The sequence below is a fragment of the Pezoporus flaviventris genome, unplaced genomic scaffold (assembly GCF_033815535.1).
Source record: "Pezoporus flaviventris isolate CSIRO_AGI_PZ_B2104156 unplaced genomic scaffold, CSIRO_AGI_Pfla_v1 ptg000029l, whole genome shotgun sequence".
NCBI classification, from domain to species: Eukaryota; Metazoa; Chordata; class Aves; order Psittaciformes; family Psittacidae; genus Pezoporus; species Pezoporus flaviventris.
The window spans coordinates 14692184-14718500 of record NW_026892577.1 but is presented as its reverse complement, the minus strand read 5'-3'; the positions used below and the strand labels follow the sequence as shown (position 1 = coordinate 14718500).

General features: G+C 39.0%; 1 protein-coding gene across 1 annotated transcript; it reads right to left on the bottom strand.

Annotated features, from left to right (window-relative positions):
- On the bottom strand, positions 1–25659 carry HTR7 (5-hydroxytryptamine receptor 7). Its single transcript, XM_061459184.1, has 2 exons — positions 25001–25659; positions 1–1303 (listed from the first exon to the last, which is right to left on the bottom strand). Exons 1-2 carry the CDS (start codon positions 25528–25530, stop codon positions 553–555), a joined length of 1281 nt encoding a protein of 426 aa, XP_061315168.1. The 5' UTR covers positions 25531–25659; the 3' UTR covers positions 1–552.
- Between the last annotated feature and the right edge of the window lie 658 nt (positions 25660–26317).

Here is a 26317-nt window from a genome sequence, read left to right as displayed (position 1 = left end):
TTAAATTTCACAAAGTACTTTATTTTCAGACAATCCAGTAAATTAACATTTAATGGACATATGTTCTTTTATAATGAAGAGTATTTCTAAGCAATAGATGTTCTTTGATCCAGCTTCTTATGAAATGGTTTATTTTTATAATAACAAAGTGGAAAGCAATGAATTATACTGAACTTTTCACCATTCTCAGGTCTTTATTACAACAAAAAATCTCTAGGATACAAAATGCATCCAATATTCAGACCTTCTAAATTTGTCTGGGGCTAAGGGCCAAACAAATGATTTAAACAAACTTTGTTCTTTCCTCACTAGCAACTCAAACATCCTGCACCCTCCCCTTTCTGGTATTCCTCTTACACCCAAATTCTTGTTTCTCCAGGCTTGCTAGGACTGGCAGGCTGTACAAGAACTAACCTTGCTGCCTTCCAGTTTCTTGATGACTGCCTTAAAGTGCTCAATAAGCCTGGTTCTTCCCACAACTCTTCTTTCAAATCTGTGGGGAAAAGCTAATGTGATAAAACAATAAATTATCATAATAAAGGATGAATGACCTTACAGAACAAATTCTGGCTTTTCTGCAAGCTTCAGAGCCTCATGCATCCCTGCAGCTGATAGCTTCCGGTTGATATTCCTGTATCTGCATTGCAGGAGATTGCGATAAGTTGTTCTCAGGTCCCGATTGAAGAAGGCATATATAAAAGGGTTAATGAGAGAGTTTGCATAACCCAACCATAGAAATGTTCTCTCAACCCACAGTGGGATACAGCTGCATGTTGTACCACAGATGAAGGGCCTGGCGGTTGAGAGGAGGAAGAAGGGCAGCCAGCAGACAGTGAAAGCCCCAACAATAATTCCAAGCGTAGTGGCAGCTTTCTGTTCTCTTTTAAAGATGGAAATGTTTTTCTTGTCAGGCTTTAGGAGTCGTGAAAAATTAGCACATTCTTCAGATTCCTTGTGCAGTTTTACAACTCCATTCATAGAAATCCCTTCTATTTTTTCCAGACGGGGAAAACCAGCAAACTTGTGTTTAGCAGCACTCCTCTTGGCAGCTTTGTAAATCTGATAGTACATGAAAAGCATCACTGACATTGGAATATAAAATGCAACTGCTGTGGAGTAAATGGTGTAGCCAAAGTCTTGACTGATCAAACAAACCTTTTCATCATTCACATTTTGAGCCCAACCGAAGAGTGGTGGTATAGTGATAGAGGCCGATAAGAGCCATACACACAGGATCATTTTTGCCATACACTTCCCATTCTGCCTTACAGGATACGTAAGAGGTCTTGTTATTCCCAAGTACCTAGAATGATAATGTAGAGTTACTACATAGTGCAGTGGTTAACTGATAAGTTATTTCACGTAGACTGCCCTAAAATAAAACATCTTTGGCTAAGGTTTCTATTTTACATTTTTCAATCCTCTGTTTGCATGCATTTCAAACTAGTAAAATCATGTGGCTTTCATATTAAGATTTATAATGCTATTTTGTATAGTGATATCCTGCATATAAGGTCTTTTATTCTAGGAGGAAATCTCCCGTTGGCCATAACATACTGTGATTTTAATGAATTTGTACAATCTTCATGCACATAACTCATTTTTTTTTGGCTTTTAAAGAAATTCTGAAACCTAAATTTTATTTGGCTAACCTATGAAATCTTGGTAGTATAGACAAATGCTTCCTCCACAAAGCCTACTGCTTTTTTGTATTGAATACATGGTTAAGTTAAAACAAGCATGCATTCATCTTCATTTTTCTTCCTATTCTACAGTTATGAAGATCCCTGCCACTAAACTGAGATGATGAGTTGTCTTTCTTACCTTTATGTTTCAGATGGGAACATCAAACGGCAAACTTGTGAAAAGAGTAGATTATTTCAATACTACAATAATTCTTTTTATCATATTATTAGAAAGGAATTATATTTATTCAGTGTTCAAACTTTTACTGAAAAAATAGTAATCTACTACACTGTCTGTTCAAGAAGTCCTTGGACATGGGGAAAATACATCATTTTCCCAGGAGCTAACTTTCGGGTGGTAAATTGTAAAAAGCCAAGAAATATGTTTATAAGGTGTCAAGTTTTAATAGGGGAAAAAATAAATCAGTTCAGAACTTCTACTTTTCCCAAGCTGTGATAGCTTAAACTATGTGGGGTTTCTAATTAAAAACTAAAAAGTGCTATGGCCCTATACAGCTGGACAGCAATATCCTAAGTTTGTGCTTACTCTCGACTATAGATAATGTATTTAATGCTTCCCTAGCTATGGGAGGTTTCTCTTATATTGAATTAGAGATGCTTTTTTTTCTTACACCTAACATTTTTACTTTGAAATTTGGTGTCTGCTCAGCTGGAACTTACGTACCAATTAGTGTTAACTTCTCAAATTGTTCCTTCTTTCCTCTCCCCAAAAGAAAGAATTCTGAGAAAAATCAGGGCAATTCCCTCTGTTACTTGTAAAAGAAATGGTTTCAAATTATGTTTCAGGACAAAATTTTGCTTTCAAGAGCTACCAGTGTTTAGTTACGCAGTGAAGGTTTAGGAGGGTTACAAACAAGATATATAGTAACATGTTTAAATTTTTTTTTTGACTATTTTTTCCCTATTCACCCAGCAAATCAAATCAGAGTATTTGCCTGGCTCTGCAGAATGCTGCATTGTTGATTTTACTGCAATGCAGTAAATTATGGCCAGTGCTGCTGCTTTATACAAGCCTCCAGGTATGCTACAGTTCTGGAAGTAGGAAGAAGCATCGTTTCATGATCTCTTCTGATGGGTAACAGCAATCTGTCTCAAAAACATCATTGATTTTATATTAGTGCTGTGGCAAGTGTTACACAAAGGACAGAACTGGTTTATTATAGAATCATAGAATAGTTACGGTCGGAAAGAACCTTAAGATCATCAAGTTCCAACCCCCCTGCCATGGGCAGGGACACCTCACACTAAACCATGCCACCCAAGGCTCTGTCCAACCTGGCCTTGTACACAGTCAGGGATGGAGCATTCACAAGTTCCCTGGGCAACCCATTCTAGTGCCTCACCACCCTTACAGTAAAGAACATCTTCCTTATAGACAGGGTGCCCTATTCTCGACAGCATGCACAAGCACATTACAGCAGGCCAGAATTTTACCAGTGAAGCTGTGCCTAGTGGGGCCATAAACTAAAAACAACTATTAAAATCATTTCACTTTAGAGCAGTGCAATACATGGACCACTCTATTATAAAAGGCTGCTTCTTGTGCCCCTCACCATCAGCATTAGAATATAGTCACTGGAACAGCTCTGCAGACTGTGGGCACCCTGTAGGGTCCATGGAAATTTCTGGTTTACAGCATCGCAGCTGAAACCATTTGTGCTCCTAAGGAGCTGAGTTTTCCAAGGCACTCCAATATGTAGAAGAGCAGTTTCAGAGTCTGACTACCTAAGGGCTACATTGTACTGCTTTAAGCAATGTAACTATAGCAAGGGTAAGTTATTAGCTGCAGTCCTTCTGGGACAAGAGTTGCACGCATTTGTCTGAGAACACCACAATTTAGGTATAAAACAATTGAACATCCTTTGTGCAGGAAGATTACTTGTAACTTACAATGTGTTATTTTCAAAAAAATCTTTAAAAAGTTGCCTGCCTTCCTGAAGTATGTATTTTTCTAGCAATTACCCAATTAGTCATTAAAAATAACATGAGTTAAGCTTTATTGTGTAGCTAAAAAAAGTTAAACTGGATTTCTGTGGAAATCAGATCTGTGCACACTCTGAATATCTGCTGATGCATTCTAATGCATCAGAATATAACAAAAAATTCATGAAATCAGAAGTATACTGAAAAGAATTGAAATTCATTAGTTTTGCCCTGGCACCACTTTTTTGGAAGCTATCTGAGCTTCAAAAATGCTATTTGAAATTAAAATACATTAATTAACATAAAAATACACCAGCATCCTTTCTGCTTTATCCACTTTGCTAAATGTAGTATGGTAGAGCAAAGAAGTCAGCAGACATAAAAGAAGGAGCGGTATATTTTTATCTCTACACACAAAACCCATTACCCTTGAAAACTTACTTGCAACTTCAAAATAATGTAAATCACTACTGTTGTCTAATACACTAGAGTGTCCAAGATTTAATAGATTAATGAACTTCAAAAGTATTATGTCAAATTCATTGCAAAAAGTATGCTTTGTAATGCTTAATCTGTAATTACTGCCTTCTGAAAAAATTACTAAAGGTAAATCTGTCTCAGCTTCAGATATCATTCAAAACTATGTAACACCTTAAGACCTTACTGCTGCGAACAAATGAGGTCAAATTCCCTAAAAAGACTTCCTGATGTATCTCAGCTATCCCCCGCAAGAAAGAAGTGTCTCAGACTTGTTATTCTGAGATTTGTTTCTTTTATATGCCACAGATGTTCATTTTCATCTTGGTGGGAAAGAAACTGTGCCTCAGTTCTCACTTGCAAAAGAAGGGCAATGCTATTTCCTATTCCTCCTCCTCCGAGTTTCTTGAGTATATGGCTCTGCTAGACAAGCCATCTATCCATATTACACCCACCACAGCAAGGACCACATCTAGGTTACTCCCCGAAAGCACAATATTGTATATGCATAGGCCTATTTTCTTATAAACTGGTAATGACATTCCTCATTCAGCATTGCCTAACGGTGTAGGCCAAACACCAAAGTGCAGGATCCTACAGCATGTCAGGCAACACTATGGGAAGCAAAACGCATACTCCAGTCATGGTCCTGATGCCATTCCAAGACAAAAGGCTGTGGGGTGACTGGAGCAAAATGAGAAGGGAGAACCTGGCACAGGTATCTAGTGGTACTACAACAACAAAAAGGTGATGGGAAATTTTTTGTACTACGTCACTGAAATCTGGAAAACAGCCCCCTGCTCAAAGAGCTCAAAACGAGAGCCAACAACACAAATCAAAAGAGCTAGCAAATGGCAAGGGACAGACTAAATTTCTTTTTAAACACGTGTTTATACACACAAGTATGCCCCCATTCTGCACTGGTTTCTTATGATTTTTTCACTGTCTCCTCTGCTGGGGGATCAGAAACTCCCCCTTTGCCTCAGTCCCATTCAGGTGTGAGGTGCATAAAGGACGTTCAGCTCGAGGAAGGAAAAATTATCTCTTGCCATCCTCTTTCTGGAGCTCTCTTCACATGTAGGTGGTAGGTAAAGAGCTCCCTCCTTGGCAGGGTGCTATAATCAGCTATTGTACACAATTGCCATTTGCCACATTCACCCAGCAAACCCCAACAATGGAAAAGATAAAAGAACAAGTCCTTTTTTTCTTTTTGCTTGATAAAAATCTGGCTCTCCTGTGATCCAGTATTCTTTCCCAGTACCTCTAAATTCTCACCATTTAATGACAAGCAATTGTACATGCAATTTAATATAAACCCATTATAGCTGTATAGGACTGCTCCTGAGATCATTCAGTTTGTAGGTTTTTTTCATTCTGACTTTTTTTATACTGATGCTTTGGCTTTAGAGCAACCACACAGAATAGATTTTATTCAAAAGGGCTAAAAAAAGTCTCTGTTGTCACTTGAACTGTAGATCACAGAGGCATTTCTTAATACAGTGTGCTTAATACATTAAATGATACAGCAAGTGTTAAGATGTAATGTATATGGAAAGTAGAATGGTGTATGGCAGAATGAACCAGCATCCACTGACCCTGGTATCTGTTTCTGGCACAGCATTTTATCTTTGTGACTCTTTGTATTCCCTGTCCCCATTTATGTTTGTCTTAACTATCTGCTTGTTGTGATAGCTGTTACTGCTTGCACAGTGATTATCAAAGTAGAAACTGGACCACCACTGTGTCCCCCTAGATGTTACTGTATTTAAAGAATATGAAAGGTTCAATACTGTTTCTTTTCTTCTAAATATATTCACTTGATTCTCTAAGCTAGGAAATTGTGAACAGTTTATTTTGTCTGCACTAGAGTGAAGAGTGTTCAGATGATAGCCAGTTATTTAACATCTACTAGAGGAATTTTTCAGGAAGATTTTCCATGTTGCTGAATTGATTAGTGATTCTATAGATGTAGAAGAAGATACCAAAAAGGAAAAAAAAAAATATCGGCAGTGCCAGGCATGGTTGCGTTTCAGGCTAGCTAGGCATGACTTTTCTCTGTGCGTGTGCCATGAACCTGACTTTTTTTCAGCAGTAGAACAGTTTGTTTCTTTTTCTTTGTGGTTTGTTTTTTGTTTTTTTTTTTCCTGAAGAAGCTAAACATAGCTGCAATATTTAAGCTGTAAAAATGATGAATTGCTCATAGCTACATTGGAAACTTTGACACAGGTCTAGTCCTTGCACCTTTTGAAATATCCAGAAAGTTAACTGAGACTTAACAGGAGAAACTTCAACAATAGAAAGCAAATAGCAATAGGATGGTCAAATTTGGGATCCTCTGTCCAAAATCTTTCTTTATAATCTCTGTTATATGGCTGAAAGATAAAGAAGTGAAAGGCCTTGCAGCTCACTGTGATCAAAGTCACAAATAGAAAACCTAACAGCTAAAAGCATTAAAACTGTTTTGAGGCCTCTTGCCCCACCCAGTAACAAATTGAAGGCACCATGACATCAGCATTACTCGTGCCACTTTTGAAGCACACACATGTAATTCCTTTGTCTCTGGTCTCCATGTGCTTAATAGGCAGATAGAATTCAGTTCTAATTAGTCCACTTTGGTTTCTCAGAATTCACTGACCTGATTTAACAATTATTTCAGAATCAGATTAGAATCTTTCACTGTCTGCTTTTATGAAACAGATTATGGAACAGAACCAGAAACATTGTACTGGAAATGATACGGATGTGTATTATAGCTAATTCTACCAGGAACTTCAACATGCTGTCGTTACCACTTACCGTCTGTTTAGAAGTTGCTCTTAACCTCAGGTTCTTTCAGTTCTATTTTTTGTATTTTAAAATAGTCATAAAGCTGTTTTATTTCAAAGATACAAAAATGTTTACTTCTTTGCTTTTGTGCTCTTTTTTCTAATAGAGCAGCTTTCTGGATTCAATATGTATCGCCTTGTATTAGTTTCTTTGCCGACCCACATATATAGAATCCTATCTAATGATTCACCTACAATAATAACTTACTCTGAAGAAAAAGATATTCCTTCTGTGGCTATGATTCTCTCATGATCTTTCAGAATTTTTCTGTTTAACTCAGTGCAACATTAAGAGACACTCCACAAGAATAGGAGCACAATGACATTCCTAAAAGCTATCCAGCATTCAGGAATATGCTCCCTAGTACAGTGATTGACCCGAGCTGATTTTATTTCTTATACTCTGATATATTAAACAATAGATTTAATGTAACTGTAACAAGTTGAAACAGTGATTACATCTGTTATTTCTGTTACAACTACATGAAACCACCTAACAGAAATTTAGAGAACAGAATTGTTCCCTTCTTTACAAAGATACTGTGTTTACACTAAGCAAAAGATGCTGTGTCCTACAGACGTGCTTTTAAATAGAATAAGGTATACAAGCTGATCAGAGAAATACTATTCCCATTACATATATAAGTAATTGACATGGAAGTAAAGGGATAGAAACATTAAAAAAAAACCCCAAAGATTTAAGTGCTGAGACATGAGCATTACAGCATACGACTGTGGTGCTGTGATGCGAAAAGTAATCTTGTTAATCATTGTGTGACAGTACTGACACTTGCCTTTCTACAATACAGACTGGCCTCATAATTACATTGTGATAACTGCCAGTTTATCATCTGGGAAGAGGAGGATATTTGAGAAGCAGTAAAATACTTTTTCTACTTTCCAGAAATGAACAAAGTTACTGATTTCATTGCATATATGACATCTTTCAGAATACAAGTTAGGTCACTTCAAAACCTAACCATTAAATATTGTGCAATGTTTGAATGAGAAAGCAAAACAGACAAAATCAAACCCCTATTCAGTGGAGAAAAAAATACTTTGTTCAACTAGGTTTGTGCTCCATCTAGTTAAATGTTGCATCTTTTCTATGTGGTGAATCAGTACAAAGTTTATAAAAAGTCCTAGCACAGTGGCTGGCTTCCACATCTTAACTGCATTTGCTAGAAATGGTTAAAGCTCTAGTTCATCCTTCTCAGTTGATGGTGAATGCAGTATCATGGAAGATCTTAAATGTGTGGTTTGGTATCTATTATTTAACGTGCTTATGCTTCACATTTCATTCAATTTCCACATTATTATTGAAGCAGCCATAATTTAATTTTAATACTTGGAAGAATTAGAATGAAGTATTTGTTTTGCTTTCAGTAAGGTTAACACTTTCCATTATCCCCATTCTTGCTCTCAATTAAACATATTTCCTTAACTTCTTTTTACAAGTGGAAGACATTCATTCCCACTGTTCTAGTGGGTACATATTGAATACAGTACTATACTTTTATTGCACATAGTAAAAGTTCTGACTTGATTTTTCTTTTTCTCAAAAATCATTGTAGGGGGTTATTTTTGATAGAGCTCAAGAAGTGTAGGCTTTCCTGGCAGTGGGGGAGGATTGAGTCAATCAAAATTAAATATCTGTTCATCTAAAAGAATGTAATTTGCATAGTAGAATTTTATGTTCTCCTCTCTTACGTTTCTTTTGGTTTCTCCGTACCTTTTCTTCTCAGATTGCAGAACTTCACAACTTCATTTTTTTCTATTTTATTTTAGCTCACTTTTCATTCTTTTAGTTCACTCATTCTATTTTTATTTCACTTTCTTGTCCTGTCTTATTTCTATTTCTCTCTTAGCTCTTTATTTTCCCTCTTAATTTTTGCTTACTTATCTAAAACATCCATCCCATAGATGGGGGGATGTATTCTACTTTCATTCTAAGAAACACGTAAGAAATGTATTACCAGACAGAGATGTGCAATGCCTTTCCACTCGACTTCCATTATCTTAGTTGTCATTCCTGAAACCGTATTCCTCTTTCCTTTCAGACCTTAGCAAATTTATTTTACCTGTCCTCATGCTTTGCCTTTTATTTTTCCATTGCATGACTGCTGAAATATTTGTCACCAGTCACTACCTTGTTCTTAGCTTTCTGACAAAACTGTTCAGTAGCCTTTGGTTTTCCACTACAAATAATACGCTGTTTGGAAGAAAAGATCCTAAAATGTAATTGCTGATGTGTATCTTGCAACACTGCCTCAATGTTAGCCAATATTCTGCAATTACCCAAATAAATACTTCGAGTTATAAACTAAAAGCTCTGATTAACTGTCTTTGAAGAAAAAACAGAGCCTTTATATTTCCCATCTTCTATCTTCACCATAAATGATGTAAAGGTAGGCAATATTAGAAGGGAAATAGATTTCAGTCCATTGCATCCTTCACCAGCTTCCTAGAATATAGATGTATCTGAAAATTGAAAAGGTTTGTCAGTGAAGTACTTAGAATTAAATTGCACACTGTAATGGAAAACTTTCTATTTTAAAAATCTTCCAAAATGTCTGAGATCCATCTTTGTGGATTTCTTCATCTCTGGTTTCCTGTATATAAGTGTGGTTTGTTTACTGAGTACAATAGGATTAATTATATACCGAACTCAAAGTGGTTCTCACCCCACTTCTTGATAGATAATCTGTATCACTTCAAAAGCCCTCTAAATCTCAGTAAGCCACACATAGGAAGAATCCATTTTCTTTACATTGTTCAACAATGTGCAAGGTCAAGGGAAAATGAAAAACAATTTCATGCTTTCTAAAATAAAATTTATTACTGTGCCAGGGGACACACTACCCACTTCTGACCTTTCACACCCCCTTCCCTAGATTATTTGCAAGCTCCCTTTATCTAACATTGATATAACTGGGGGGGCAGGGGAGGGAGGAGTAAGAAGAGAGCCAAAAGGCTCTTCATAAATTCTTCTTTCTTTTCAAAAGCAAAAACTATATTAATCAAACCATAAGATAAAGTACAATTCACAATACATATTACTACATTTCAGGAATATTCCCTAGAGAAGGGCTTCTCGTGTTTTTTTTTAAGCAAGATGTCAATTTTTCACTGAAAAATTCTTCATGGAATTCATCATAGTATACACACAAACTTCTTTACAAGTGCAGGCCAGACCCTCGTAAACTATTACAGCTTCATACCCTTTGGTGTAACTTACACTCATATACCATACAGCTGTTAATTCATTTCATCAGTCAAGGAGAAAAAGGAGAAGCAAAAAATAGTTTTTTGTTTCTATATTCAATATAGCGATTTTTATCAGAAAACACTATTTTGTTTAAAACTCACATTTCAGTTTATTCCATATTGAGCATCTTTTTATTATTCTAAAATACTTTAGACTCAGAGAAACAAATTTGCATCATGTCAACTGTTGTACCCATCTGAATATCTAGTTACATGTCATATGCAATTAGATATTCAGGTGTCTGTCTTATGTGACTTTTTCATCTTTATGTGTATGATGCAGTATCTCATTTTATTGTTACTACAAGATGCTTTGTCCCTTTTTGAGGGCACAAAGAAGACAGTTTAACCTTCTGATACTATTTGAGAAGACTAAGATAGGAGAAGACTAAGATAGGAAAAGCTTTATTTTAGGACAGAATTAAAGAGAAAACAGTCTCATTTATTTCTGTCTAGTTGTGATTCAATTTTCATTTGAGATTGGGTGTACAGTAAAAAAGTTCATGTTGGTAAGGCCCTGGTGGAAAATGCCATACCTCTATCCTTTCTTCTTTTTAATAACTGGGGAGGAGTGCCTTAGTACAGGAAGTCATTTTTATGGTGACTTTAGTTCCTGAAGCGTTAATCTCATGTTCTGGTCCTTACTCACAAGCATTTCTACCTCCTGCACAATAAACCTCACAGTCCTTCTGGCAATTACAGTCTGTCAGAAGACAGGTATTGACTATGGTCTTCTGCTGAATGCTTACATTTTTAAAGGTTATAAAGCTTTAGATGATTCATTTGCTCACTGGCCTGAGCCACCTATACAGCTGAAGATAAGTCCCTGAACTTTATTTGAGCCTATGGGCTAACCAGTACAGAAAAATATGGGAGTTGGATGTCATAAGGATAACCCAAATTGCCCAGCAGCAGAAGCACTCCAGAGTTGATATTTGCTGAAAGAAAGAGCTTTGCCATTCCTGTGGGGGAGAGTAACTTAAAGCAAAGATATGTTTTCTTGAAGCACCAGCTGAGATGAAATTTCTACTCTGTTAGGCAGTTCCTGAGCAAAAGAAAATAGAGGAATGGAGAATAATAAATTTTGCAGGTTAAGAACTGGAAAATTCATGTTTTCCTCTTTTGGTTTCTCCCATCTTACCGCTCTTGTCCTTCATTCCAGGGGTATTGTCAAGGCCAGTGCAGATTTCAGGGTTTTGTCAGTCTACAGCACTTCTACCATATCCCTCCCCCAGCTCTTTACTGCCTTCAGAAGGGGGTTTAGTTCTCAAACTCACAACTTAACTGCAGATCTCAGATCTCTTGCCCTCCCATGTCCTGACTGGTGCTCTCCTGTGGCAAAGACAAGTGTTTGTGATTCCAGGCCAGCCTGCTGACTTCAGCCAGGCCAAAGCAGACATGCCAGGAGACAACCACCAGACATACCTCAGTCTTGGGACCATCCTGTGCTGTGCAAGTATTCAAACAGGCTGTAATAAAAATTGCAGTGTGTTTTCTCTCAGTACTGTACTCTGCCAGACACCAGCACAAGCACCCCTTACGTGAACAATGAGGCAGGCTGGTAACCCACAGGATCTGCGCCCATATTTTGGCCAGTGTATCAGCCTACAACCTTCTCCCACGCGTGTGGAGGCACATACACACACACAACATGACCCTTTGTAACTGGCAGCAAGGTGGATCCAGGATGTATATCCTACAAAGAAGCTGAAGCATGAGCAGATGCTAGGAGGACCTTCAGAGAGGGCACTGCAATGCTGGCAGACACCTGGCAGACACCCATGGGAGGATGTCTGCATGGATGCAGCTGAGGCAGCCTGGAGAGTTTCTCAGAATGACTGGTGGAGACTCGAGTTGGGGATGAGACACCAGGCTTTTAGATGGTTCTCAGGAGGAGGATGATGACAAAGCACTGCAAGGATGTCCAGTTCAACAACACAAAAATGCAGAACTCCCAAGTCTCTGCACCCAGCTGAGCACTCTGCCTGTTCCCTGGCTGCATCCTGGCATAAGACCCAGGCCTCCTGTGACCCTTGCTTTTTGCAGAAGAAACCCTAAACACACTAGGAGCTGCAGAGAGCTCTGCAGCTCCCTCTGTGATCAGGGAACCTGAATATCTGTGTTTGCCGTGAGCATACCAGGCTGTCATTTTAGATACAGCTTAAGTGGCCTGCCCAGAAGCACAAAATAAGCCTATAGACCCTGACCACTGGGCCATCACAAGCCAAGGTTGGTGCTTTAGCTGCATCATGAGGCTTCTTTTTTTGTGCTGCTTAAGCTATGCTAACAGATACCTTCAGCTAAAATGTGTGGGGGCTTGATTTCAGAGCTATGAAAAGCTGCCTTTTTTAAAATGAAAACTCTCGTCAGACTCCAATAACGTAGAAATGGCTAAGGTGATTTTCTCCAACTTTACTACGTGAGTCACACTTGGATTGACACTAAACATCAGCCTAAAAGGAATTATTTTGAAAGTTATAATGGTGTTTCAAAATGAAAGCCTCCTACAACTTTAACTAGAAAATTATGACTGATGTCTTTAGTACAATTAAATGAAGCATTTCAGAAACTTCCACAGTATAAGCGATGAATGAAATGAAAACGCACAGCTCATTGAACTGATAATACCACTGTATTAAAACAAAGTATCTTCAGGGAGTAGCTATTTAAATGTGGTGATATTTATGTCCCCTTACTTCCTCCCTTGAATACAAACAATTTAGACAGAAAAAACACCTAAGGAACAAGCCCCTCTAGAATACTTCTTCCCTCCTCCCCATTCTTTCACTTCTCTGAAGCGACAGGAAAGATACTGGAAGGACCTGGTCCAAACTCTTCTCTGCTGTTCCATGACAGCAATTTTGCAAGAGCCCTAAGGAACACCTGTATCATCATTATGGGTGAATCTCAATACAGAGCTAATCTACCTGGACGTTTTTGGCTTTGTCCATAACTGTACTGGCCTGAAGGCAGATCTGAATTTGTCAAAAATCACACAAACATTTTGCTATGTTCTGCTGCATTGGGAATCGGTATAGAGTCTGGGTTTTCTCTATATTACCTGCGGATACATCAGCCAGACATACTTACTGTTCCTGCAAAATGAGCACTGTGGGGTTTACTTTGACTTCTTTCCTGAAAAATGTTTTTAAAACATTGTCGGTGTAGTTCAGAATAAAATACCGCTTTCACTAGCATGATCCTTTCACAAAGGAACTCTCGATGCAAATAGGTATGAAAGCAAGAAGAAAACCCACAAACAGAATAAAAGTGAGAAATGACAACTTAGGGTTGTAACTGAGGTACTAAAGCAGTCAAAGCATGTGAGTAATTCTGTTTCATAAAGAAGTCTGGGGTGAAAAAGGACCCTGTATCTCCTCAAACACCAATACATTCTGACTAACTTAGACCAGTGATGTTTTACTTGAGAATAGCAGCAAACAAAGAAAAGAATTTTTGTAAGGCTAAGTCAATTGGAAAAAAAACCCAAACAACCAAATAACAAACAACCGAACTGTCTAAAACATGACGCAGGGAGTTCATGATAAATTTGCAGGGTATGAGTAACTAAGTATAACCCTAGTCAAAGCATGACAAGAATAAGCTACCTCTGCTCAAAGTCACATACTGACAGGTATGTGGCAGTGCTGTGTTTCAGGAAAGTTTTCAAACTGGCCTTCATTCTGAAATTTATGAAGAAAAACTCTGAAGGTTGTTTTTTATCATGAATTGACTGGTTAGAAACAAAGGTACACTGAACCCTGCTTTTCACATACAAGCAAATGAACTGAACCAGCTTGTTCTGAAGTATCAGAAGATGACATCACCAGAAAATAACTGTGTTACTTTAAAAAAAATAAAACCTAGCAAAATCATCTTAATTTCATAAAATATTTTAATAACAGGACATCCCATTCTGATCCCCTGGAATACCAGCAGTTTTTTTTAAGTTGCAGACTCTGGAGTGGCCTGTTGTCTATGGAAGTAAAAGCTTATCTTGCTTTCTAATAGGAATAGGTCCTATCATAGGAAGAAATCACAACCTGGTTTGGAAGGAGAGGCAGCATGAGGGAAAGTGATCAAGGAAGGAAGCCCGGAGGTTAGATCAGACCACGTATCTGCAATCCACAAACCTTTTAGAAAAATGTTATTCACAGCCCTCTCCAACAAAGACTTCAACAACAGGGATGCATCAAAAGCTGTTAAGGTGATTCCTTCCCTGTAACTTATAAAAACAGCTATTTGTTTGCTTTATCTTGATATTTTAGCAATATATTGTTTATCATGTCTCATCGTCTTTCATGTCAGTGACTGTCAGGTCTACTGTAGCCACCACATCTCTCAATCATATATATTTCCTTAGTACTCACTTTAACTAACGTGTATTTAGAGCATACTTATACTCCAGGTTCCAAGTTATCCTTTCCCATGTAATCCTTCTGTCTGTTGTCATTTTCTAAAGAAAATGTCTTATTCAGTGATATTTTGGAACTTAATTTCAATAAATAAATTGGTCAGATCAAGCTCTCCTCTATAAACTGGAAATAGAAAATTGGTAGGAATTTAATATTACTGTACAAATATTTCTTCCCCTTGCAGTCCCTCAGAACACATAAATACACAGCCCAAGGTGCCCTTTAACTGAAGGAGAAGGTTGAAGGGGAGAAATGCCCACTTCAGGATGAAAAATAACTGCAGAAAACCCCAAACTGCAGTGGGTAAAACCTGTATGTTCAGCCATTCACAAACAGTATTTAATAGTTCATTTGTCATAATATTTATTGATTTTCACCAGCAGGTTTGGGAATGAAGAAGTAATGGGCAAATGGTCACTACTTCTTTCTAGCTAACCAGTCCTGTAGTCAAATGAACTTTGAACCTCCTGGGGTTTGCTCAGACCTGCCAGGCTGAAATTCCATGTAGCTGGATTTTTCCAGCTCACTGCTTCAGTAAGATTTAATCCACATCCAGAAGTCCATACACCCCATTTCAGGTATCAGCAGGTCTACTTTTGCAAAGCCAGCTCTAAGTAAGCTTAGAGATCCCTAGCCCAGGAAACCTGAAAAAAAGATTAGCCAGGATAATGTGTCCTCTTTGTCTTGTTCAACGAGGGCCTGTCTGCAATAAGTTTCCACTACAGTAAATAGTTTCCCTTCAGCAATATCTTTCATAATTTTTCTCCTTTATAAAATCTTACAAAATCTGCAACAATAAATATTTTTTAAATATAGAACAAATTTCAACACAACACAAACTGCTACCTCCAAGTTCACGGGCACAAAACCAGCACATCCAATCTACAGAAACAATCTTGCTTTTCTCCGGCCAGGAAAGGAGTCTCTGGCCCTCTTTCACTGGGCTTTCTGTACAGAATGACAAAATTTGAGCCCAGGTTCAACTACTGATTATCCACAAATGGCCATTTGTGCAGCTCAGTGTGTGTGTAAGGGGGGATTCTTTTACAATGCCTTTTCATGTTCCCCAGAATTTAGAGTTATATCTTTGTGCTAAAACAGAAATAGATACAGCTGATGATAGACTGTCTCCTCCTTCAAAGTCTTTAAAGATAGCAGGATATGGGGATTATCAAGAATCCCAAACCTCTTTTCTCTGTTCATTTACACATTTACACCACAAATGAAATTTCACCACAAGTGAAATAAGTGGCATTTGTGGAAGGAAGCTCTTCTTCTTGTCTCTCAGTGAGTATGTCTTTCCTTTGCTTTTCTCATCAGCAAATTAGCAACTCCAAGGATGTTCTAAGATGTGGTGGCATCAACTTTATGTAGATAAAGACTGAAATACTTAAGGTTTGTTGCTGTGCCTACAGCTTCCAATAATATCAGTTCTTATTGCCAGGCTGACAGCTTCAAACGTGCATTTGAATTTAGGAGCAGAACTTTGGCATCAGTGTGGGATGAATCACCAGAGCTAGCTCATGGACAGCTCAGGGAGCTTACTGCAAACTGCAGGTGTTTCAGATATTTGATAAGATGCCCCCTTCATTTCAATACTAAGGCAGAAGTGCAGAAGCTTTCTGTTAAGTAACAGCCTTTGGAAATGTTAAAATCCAATTCACAAGCAAACATCCACTATGCTATTTTAATTCCAGTTACTTTTGAAAAAATTAAGATCATGTTCTGCCAAACTCATGTAGTAAAAATAGCTTTCTAATATGACACAATACACTCTTGAGAGATTACAATTGGTATTGTTGCTAAAACTGCTTGTGCTGAGAAGTGGGTCTCCAAATGCAGACTTTTAAAGGAAAACTGCAGTACATAAAAATGCAAAAATTAAGTCTTTAAAGCCAAAGCTGTACTATTTTTAGCATCAAAACATCTTACTAGACTATTAAAGAAAAGCTTTGCATCTTGTCAGCAGCTGTTTTGGGTCATGGATGTAAATATTTCCAAGTAACTTGTGGCCAGACAACACTCTTTGTTAATTGATTTAGAATTTTGACTATTTGTTAAATGTCAACTTACAGCAAATAAACAAAATTTAACAACCCACATGGAGAAATGTTACAAAAAAATATTCTGGCAAATGGTGCTGTGTATCTGAAATATTTCATGACAATCATAACATGTTCTAATGGGTTTTATTCTTGACGACATTTATGTCGCACCCTATAGAACAAATAGCTCCCAGTGTGAAAAAAAGCGTTACCTTACATATGGGTCTACCTCCACTTTCCACAATCTCCTCAATGGAACATAAAAAACTGTAAAAAAAAAAAATTAATAACCAAATTTCCTTGTGGTTATATAACTTCCACTTCCACAAGCTAAAAAAACTTGATTTCAAGTTTTTGACCGTACCAGAAAACCACCCATTTCCTCAATATATCTCAGGAAAAAACTCTGCTGCCAGCTTTTTTCATCAAGACACAATGTACCTCTAAGAATAGACTTCACCCTAGTTTTTCCTTACTTTAAAAAGGTTATTTTTGTAATTTTCCTCCTTGTTTTTATGGTTTGGGTTGTTTTTTTAAAGCATTCGTGACCCTTTTGTGGTGAAATAGCTGCCCACGATGATGTTAACCCCTTCAGTGGTCTCTTGTGCTAGCTCACAATTTGATAGTAAAGAGCATATAGTCTGACTTGATTTCCCTGCACATCTCAGTTCTGCGTGTTATTAGAACAACTGGCACTATTGGAAAATGTCTGTACATTACCCAGAAAACTTATTTACTGTTAGAGGTGAATCACTACTTAATCAGCATACATGCTGATACGCACAGAACCACACATATGTATCAGATAATCTGCATGTGCTATATAAAGCCTCCTAAGTAAACAGCAAGGTGCAAGAAGAAATTCAAAGCTGCCACACTTTAGTTTTGTTATGTTAGTTCAAACAGAATAGAGATAAATTTTCCCTATGACATACTTAATTACTGGAGACTTTTGGAAAGGAAAACTTAATCTTTGTAATAAGAGTTCACTTAAAAACTTTCATCTGTTTTTCTATCTTCAGTATACATTGGAATAGCTATATTATGAATCAATCCTTTAGAAATAGTTGGCTATTTAGTACAACATGAAAAACTAAAACTTTTTAGCTTTCCAGCTGAAAGAAACTACCCTTACCTTACAAACAGCAGTGACTGAGGACAAAACCACACTGAGCATTGCTTTATGATGCTCATGCTTAATACAACCAGATATCAGAATTTGTGATTTTGATCCCCAGTCTTTCTTGTCTGAGTCTGCACCTTGGCAGACTCAATAATTTTTCATGTTCATCCAAGACCTTCAGTGGCCAGCTCTTTCTTTAGATTTCCTAGTCCACAGGGGAAGGACCAGATCTTTGTGTGATATACTGAGAAAAAAAGAGAGGTGTTTGTAGCTGAAAGGCAGAGCTAAATGTACAACATCAACTGCAGATGAAATGGGATGTTTTGTTTCAAAAGTTGCCACAAACACGTCTGATAAAATGTTTAAAACTCTACCACAATGTTAAAAAGAATACTGGATTTATTTCAAAGAAATAAGATATTTTCGTTATACAGTTTACAAGAATTTTTATAAATAAGTTTCAGAGAAAATTATTCCAGAAAAGTCAAAGAGCATTCCTTGTTTCATTTCTGTTCCTCTAGAAGGTTGTAAGAGCATGCTACCAGTGATACAGTAATGTTGTTTCAAACACGGTATAATGACTACAGATTCTTTCTTGTTTTGTTCTATGGTGCTCATTCAGCTCAAGAAGAACACTCTAGGAAAATACAGTTTGATGCCAGTGTACACAGGTTACACTAAACCATCGTGCCAGTATGATATGTATTTGTCTGTTTGTGATTTATCTTAGGATATATGTCTGAAAGCTCCATTCTAAAACTAAGAGGAGTGCTTCTAGAATTGTGTTTTTCCCATGAATCTTAAAACAGATCCCACCTCACTTACAGAAATTTTTTTTGTGATCTTGACAGGAAAAAAAAAAAATCACTTTTAATATGTCTGCAGAATGCCCTGCTTGGCAAAAATGTGAATTAATGTTCCCTTACCTCTGACTTATCAGGCTCCTTTGAAATGTCTGGATGAACCCCCAAGAATTAGAGACCCCAAAATCACTTCTGAAAACTCATCCAGTGTTAAACCCTGGTAGGAGCAAATAGAAGATAGTTTCAAATGTGGGGGGAAAGTGCAACATACAATTTCAAGAAAAGGCATTCATGTAAATGTGGTGTTAACTGCAAATCTCCTGGTACTGACTGAACTGTAATTCCCCCTTCATGCATATCTTGGAACATTACCAATCACAATCACCTTTTCACTGCCACCTCTAGATTATCTTGCATCTCCTGTGACTCCCTTTCAGTAACACTACTAGAAAGCATCCAGTATGTAACAGCAATAGAATAATCAATCTACAGATTTTTTCTAGAACATCTTCTAGCTTCCCAATTTTGTCAGCCTCCACTACAGCAGCCACGAGACACACCAAACTTCAGATCTTATGTCTGTTCCTGCTCCAGAAGGACAAAACTGCTTGTTTTGATGGTAAAGGAGCCCCCTTAACTCATGAGTTGTTAAGGCCTCACAAAATAGTCCATCTGTTTGATAAAAAAATCTATTTGCTACCTCCCATCTTATTTACTGCGCATTTGGCAGCCTAGTCACGAAGCATTGTTTTGCTATGTCTGTACCAAGTTACAGTGTAAGTAACTGCACATCCTGCAGGCTGCCCGTGTGACATGGAGAAGATGCCTGCGGATGCCCCAGAAAGGTACCTAAAGAAGTGTGATCATTTTAGTACAGCAAAATACCCCAGTGTTTCTGGGTGTTCAACTTCCAATTCAATTTCTTCCTCTCAGGATTTGGGAGCAAAAATCTATGTAGTATCTCTTAACTGTAAATAATAAAATGGAGATTGCAAAAGTGTTTGGCAGGAAATTCTCTGCAAAAAGAATCTACAACAACTTGAGGAATATTCTTTAGATGGACTAAATTAGAAAAACTGCATGGAAAGGAATAAAGCCAAATCTTTTTTTCCACTGTAGTGTATCGGTGCTGTCTGTATCTTTCATAGTTAGACAAGTTATTTATAGACTCCGAAAAAGTACATTTGCTTATTGGGAGGAACAATGGAAAGAATGGCTCTTGTGATGTTGGTGGTGATCAGGAACTAGCTGCCACATTGACCCCAAAACTTTCTTCTGCAATATAGCCCTGAATTGCAGTAACTCCATCACACATTTTCCCTATGGTTCGTTTTAGATTTTTCCCGATTCCTCAGTTATTTCTGTGTAACTATATATGGAATAAAATCTCATGGGGGGCATTGCTGGTGGGTGTCCATTTTATTTATAGATCCAAAATGCATTACATACATGATTTTTTCATGTGTGTCTCAACATATGCATCCTACCTGTATCTCCTGAGGTAACTTGAGCAGGGCTGGATGAACAGACTGCAGGCTTTTCCACCCATGGCCTGAAGGCAGAAGAGTTTCACAGCTAATGGGAAGCCATGCAGGGCTCTTAGGTGTCATTAGGCTTAGGAAATCATTAGCAGGGTTTTGAGGTCACATTATCAGTTTTAGACGTAGGCAGAATTTAGACTCGTGTGTTCTACTGAAAGTGCTTAAGTCTTTATTTAAATTTAGCCCCAAGTTCTTCCTGTTAAGCACTCTGAGGCCTCCTTAGTTCCCAGGCATGCACCTAGGACACTGGAAATGAGTGAGCGAACTTTTAGGGACTAACATATTCTAAGGTGAAGCGTAAGTAAGTACTCATACTTACTTAGAGTACAGCAAAAGATACCAAACCGGGAGGGAAAGAGAACTGATCCTTGTGTATAAAAATCTCAGGATCAACAAGGATACTTTGGTATCATTTGCATACAAATTCTAAACCCTCATCAATTTAATGAAAGTCTGGAATACTTGTGAATTGTTGGCTAAGGTAGAGACTGGAAAGGTTCCCCAAAAAGTGTTTCATTACTTGTGTGGGTGTGGAGAAGTGTTATAATTCGTCAACTGTATCTGAGTAGTTATGTTACTTTATCACTTTCTAAGCCAAAGAGCTATTTTTAAATTGAATTAAAAATTGTTACTTATGCAGTTATCCAATGGATACTCTCCAAAAAGGATTTCTGTAGCTATCTTGGGTCAGAAGAACATGATGAATCAGCATGCAAACACCACCAGTTTAAATTCAATTAATTCCCTTTATATGTTCACTCACCCACTAAGATGTGGTTTGCCTTCATCCCTCATAATTAATTCCCAGTTATTCACTCACTCTTAAATGTAAAGAAATCTAAATGTGGTATAATTTATGTAATTTAGAACCAGAAAAGTGGAGCCTTGAGAGAAAAAAACCCAAACACACTAATAAGAAATGCTTAAAGAAGGCTACTATTCACTGGTGCACAATTATCCTGCCAAATTCTCTGTTAACTCCTACTTTTTTCCAGAGCTACACACCTCATACCATAGGTGGTGAGTACAGCAAGGGTGATATTGATTGTCTGACTAGCGAACTGTCTTGCCTGTTACATCCTTACAAAATTTGAAAAGGGTGAAATACTCTGTTTCTCCATCACATCTGTTTTAGCTCTGACAGACCTGCTTGTAAGCAGATAGCCTTTTTCCAAAGAAGAGGCTTACATAAGATAAAGATACCTCAGAAATAACATGCTCATCTCAGGTCACCCTGATTTATGGGGGTTTTCATGTTGTGAAATAAAAGAAAAGATATGATCTGAAGAAGAGCATAATAGACCAAATCCTGGTATTGTTACGGACATTATCTCCTGATCTTCATAAATTTAGTTCTTTGTGGATAATAAAAAGATCTTTTCAAATAAGCTTCTTTCTTCTGTACCCTCTACAAAGTTAGAGATCCCCACAATAGCATACTAACATCTACTTTGCAGCCTTAATGTTTATGCAGGCTGAGAGTAGAAATGACTTTAAAAGTATGAGAAGTGCTTGATGAGTCTGGCTAGGAAAAAAAGGTCTTTATTTTATATTTTTTTCAACAGAATGAAACCAGCCTGTTGTAGATTCCATGCTAGTCTGCATCTTTCAGAGCTTTCTAACTGATAAATTCAGCTGGAAAACACATCTACAACCAAGGGCTGTATAGCAAAATACCTCTACATGCAATAGGCCGGTCAGCTGCTGGCATTTCAGGGCTGTCTGTGGCATGAGCTGAGTAGCACATGTTTGTGCAAAAGAAACAAATTAAAAAGCCTCTTCAATTTACCCATTTTACCCTTTTTGAAAAGGCCTCAAAGCCTTTTTTTTTTTTACCAACTATATTTGCTTGTTTAATAAAAAATAGCAGTATTCATATTAATAAAAATACTAATATTATATTGTATATTCATAAAATATATTAACTTTCTGTAAAAACTTTGCCTAAGAGTTAACGAACTCTTTAAAAAAATAGATTAATTCAATAGCAATATTCTTTCAGCTGTTTACCTTCAACTGATTCTTATATTTGTTTCATGAAGAACTTACATGTTAACAATGAAAATTCTTAAATATCCAACTTGATTGCTGTCTCTGCATTGCCTGCAACAGCCTCAGCCTCTTTCGCTTCAGGAGAAACTTTACTGGATCATAACAAAGGTTTCCTAAACTGTCCTAAAGAGTCAGGTGTCAGTGCAATCCCTAATTCTTCAAAAATGTTCCTTTTTGCCCCATATTAACCCTTCTCCCTAAACAAATGTCTTGTGCTAACTGTATCCAAAAGGCACCAAGAATAGCTGCCAGGTTGAAGGATGGTGAATTTCATTCACTCCTTCCCTGCTTTCCTGGTTCCTGATTCACTTTGGTTTTGTACTCCTTGGACTGAGATAATAAGGGCTGTATTATCAGAGATCTCCTCCTCCCAGATAATATGTATGCATGCATGCAAGTGTTACCATCAAAACTATGGAGAAATGACCCTCTAAAGCACTACACACATTGTGATTTGCAAGCTCCTGTACTACACACACCACTTCCCCCAGAGATAAATCATCCTCACTGATCATTGAAGACTTTCATATTGCATCAGTGTAAGAACCACTGCCAGTAAGTTAGCACCATTAAAATCAGTGCTACACTGGCAACATTTCACCATTCACATTTAATTTTCATCACTGCTCCCTGGTTTACATATCTGATATGCATTGACTATTCAGTTACATCCCAATCTAATCTTTGTCCTGACTAAGCAGTGTTACAGCAGTGTAAGATTATTTATTTTTAAATGGGATTACAAATCATGGAGATCTGTAAATTTTTTTTATTGCCATGTGGTAGAGACATTTTGCTAATGAATTGCTGGCTGGTCTCCTTTATTTATGACATTACCTATCTTAACTATATAATGGATTTGGGTAACAGAGGTTAAAGCATCGTGATTCACAGAATTTTGATTTCAAGTAGGGAGTAGACAGCAGTATAATGAGTTATGAAGAGATCATGTTCAATAAACATTCATGATAGAAGTAGGAATGTAAAGACAAGAGGAAAATAATTCAGTTTTAAACTAGCACTTGTTGACAAAAATAGGCTATATTTTTATCTAAATACGTAACTATACGTAAATACATAACTATATCTTTTGTTAGTATTTTGGGGGGAGAGGAAAGTGAAGAGAGAATGGAAAGATTACAGCAAGAAATGCAATTATCATTGTGACCAGTTCAGTCAAAGCCCCTGTTCAACACACAGCAGTGACCTTTAATGCTAAGCTAAGAAACGAAAAAAGAGTAAAACTAAATTACCCCAGTGCTACAGTGTGAATCAGACACATTCTTTCTTGGGTAAGGAAGCTTAACTATGTTAACCTGTCTTCAAAAGGCTATTAGAGATGGAGGTAGAGAGCTCAGAGATGGACAGCAAGATCAAAGAACTTTCCACTCTCCCACTTTATGTTGAGAGAGTGGAAAAATGAAATCACCTATCATAAAAATAAGTAGGATAGAAAATGAGAGAATAACATTGGGAAGGTAGATAAGCTAGGTAAGTTAAAAACCAGCAAATTTCAAGGCAGCAACAACAATAAAAACCCACCACCCTTTGATATTCAAAGTCTGCATGTGGATTTCACTGCTATGAGATGCTTTGCAGCATTCAGATAACTTCTAGCCATTAAACAAGTGATGAAATAGCACTGCAGCAGGAGATGCTTATATAAAAGTTTAAGTTTGGAATTTAATATAGACCATGATCTTCCTTGGCATGAAACAATCTCCAGTTACTGTGGGAAGTTCTTTTGAAAGACTTTCTTTGCAGAAATCTAATACAGAGTTCTTTCAAAAAACTTTCTGAAGTAGACAAGGGCAGTGTTGGATATCAGACTTGAACTACTTCTACAGTTTAGGAAGAACTGGGAAGTTCTTTGATTCTGCAGTGTGTTGTGTTGTAAAGAAAACAGTCTCTCTCTAGACACTAAAATTCTTGGCATGGGATTTACGCTGTGGAATAGGGAAATTAGAGGTTGCAACTTACTTTAGAATGGGACATGCAGGAATAAAGCAATCTGTTAGCCATGGACAATTGTGAGATTTTAAGTATGACCTTAACATCAGAAGTACATGTCTAAGATCCTCTTCTCCAGTCTGTATACATCTCCTTATTGCTTCACTGCTTTTATCTTTCAGGAGAAGACAGATTTCAATGAGTATCACTTGGGTTTTAAGAGGGCAGAATTATTTTTTTTTTTTTTTTAAAGAAAACATTTGAAAGCAATTTTTCCTTCAAACAAAACGTTATTTGTCGAAAATGGTTTTGTTAGTTGAAATGGAGCTATTGTGGGATTGTCCTAGAATAATGATATAATCCTAACAGGTATAATTTCTGCATCTTCTCTGATCTGATAATAAAACTCCACTGAGCTCAATGATGTTACCAGCTTCGAGAGAACCAGCTCAAATCTAGCTGGGATATAAAGCAGCTTAAAGACATGTTGCAGATTTTAAAGCAACTACAAATGCCCCGTTATTTGTACAGAGACACAGTAAACCTATAAAGTTAGCTCCAGGTTTGTTCTGACGCGTTGACCCTAATCCTGGCAGGGAAGTTGCCCAGCGGGATAACCAGTTAACCTGGGCTCGCGGGAGTACGCATCGCTCCGGCGGGCTCCTTCGAACAGGAGAGTCCGCAAGGCTTGCTCTCGCTTCCCTCCGTGCTTTTAACGTGTCTGCAACTAATTTCCAAGGGACCTGGGAGAGGCAAACGAGAGCCCTGTCGGAACCGCTCCTGGCAGGTCCCATCCTCGCTGCCCGGGGGCCGGCGGGTGCCGATCCCTCTGGGCGCGGGGCAGGGCGGGCTGCGATCCGCCGGGTGTCTCACCTGTCGATGCTTATCACGCAGAGAGTCATGATAGAGGCCGTGCAGCACATGACATCCATGGCGATGAAAACGTTGCAGAAGAGGCGCCCGAAGATCCACTCGCCGCCGATGAGGTCGGTCACGCTTACGAAGGGCATGACAGCCAGGGCCACCGAGAGGTCGGCTAAGGCCAGCGAGACGATGAGATAGTTGGAGGGCTGCCTCAGCTTCTTCACGAAGCAGACGGAGATGACCACCAGGCAGTTGCCGGCGATGGTCAGCAAGGTGATGAGAGAGAGGACGGCCCCGATGACAACTTTCTCAACGTTGCCATAGCTGAGGATCTGCTCCCCGCACTGAGAGTCATTGGCGGGGAGGGGGCTCGCAGTGGGCAGCGCCGAAGGGGGGGGGGACGGGCCGAGCTTCGCCAGGCTGCGCGGGGGCCAGGATCCGGCGGCGATCATCCTGCCGCCGCCCAGCGCCCTTGGGTCCCACAGGACCAAGGGCCGGAGGTTACCGTAGAGGTGGCTGCCGTTGAGGGCGAGTACCATGCTGGCGGGAGCTGCCCATGAAGCCCCGCCGCCCGCTCGCCGGTTCTCCCCGCCGCCCGGAATGCTCGGGCTCCTCCTCGGGCACCAGGCGCTGCCCGCCCCCTCGCAGCCGACTGCCCGGCCCGCGGGGGGGGGGGGGGGGGGGGGGCAGCCTTCAACTTCTCCAGGAGAGGCCGAGCTTGCCCGCGACGTTCCCCTGGCGGCCGGGGGGTGGGCACGAAGCCATCGCCCCCAGCCCGCGGGGGCAGAGGCGGACCGGGGCGGGGGGGGGAGGTTGAGGCCGCTCCCCGCCCACCCGCTCCCACCCGCTGCTGCTTCCCTCCGACGGCGGCAGGGACCAGGGTGGGAGCCGCTCCGCCTTCCACTCCCTCCTCCCGCTCTGAGCGGGGGAAAGGGGGTGCGCTTCTTCACCACAGCACCGCCGAGCTGCGGCCGCGGGCGGCGGTTTCTCCTCCGGCTTCTCCTCCGCGGCAGCCGCGCAAACGGGGGACGCTTCGAGAACCCCTCAATATGTGTGTGTGTATATAAATATGTATGTATGTGTGTATAAATAGAAGTATACACACACACAGGTACATATATGTGGCACCCGAGAAGCTGCGGGCGGGGAGAAGCTACCGCAGGATGAGCCCCTTGCCGTGTTTGTCCCGTGCAGCTTCAGCAGAGCCTCTCTCCCCGATACTGGAATGTGTGCGCTGGGAGACAGTCGGGTCCGGCAGGAGCCTGGCTGCTGCCTGGAGAGTTAACAGTGGCTGCTGTTGTAAGATCTAAACCCAGTAACATGTCC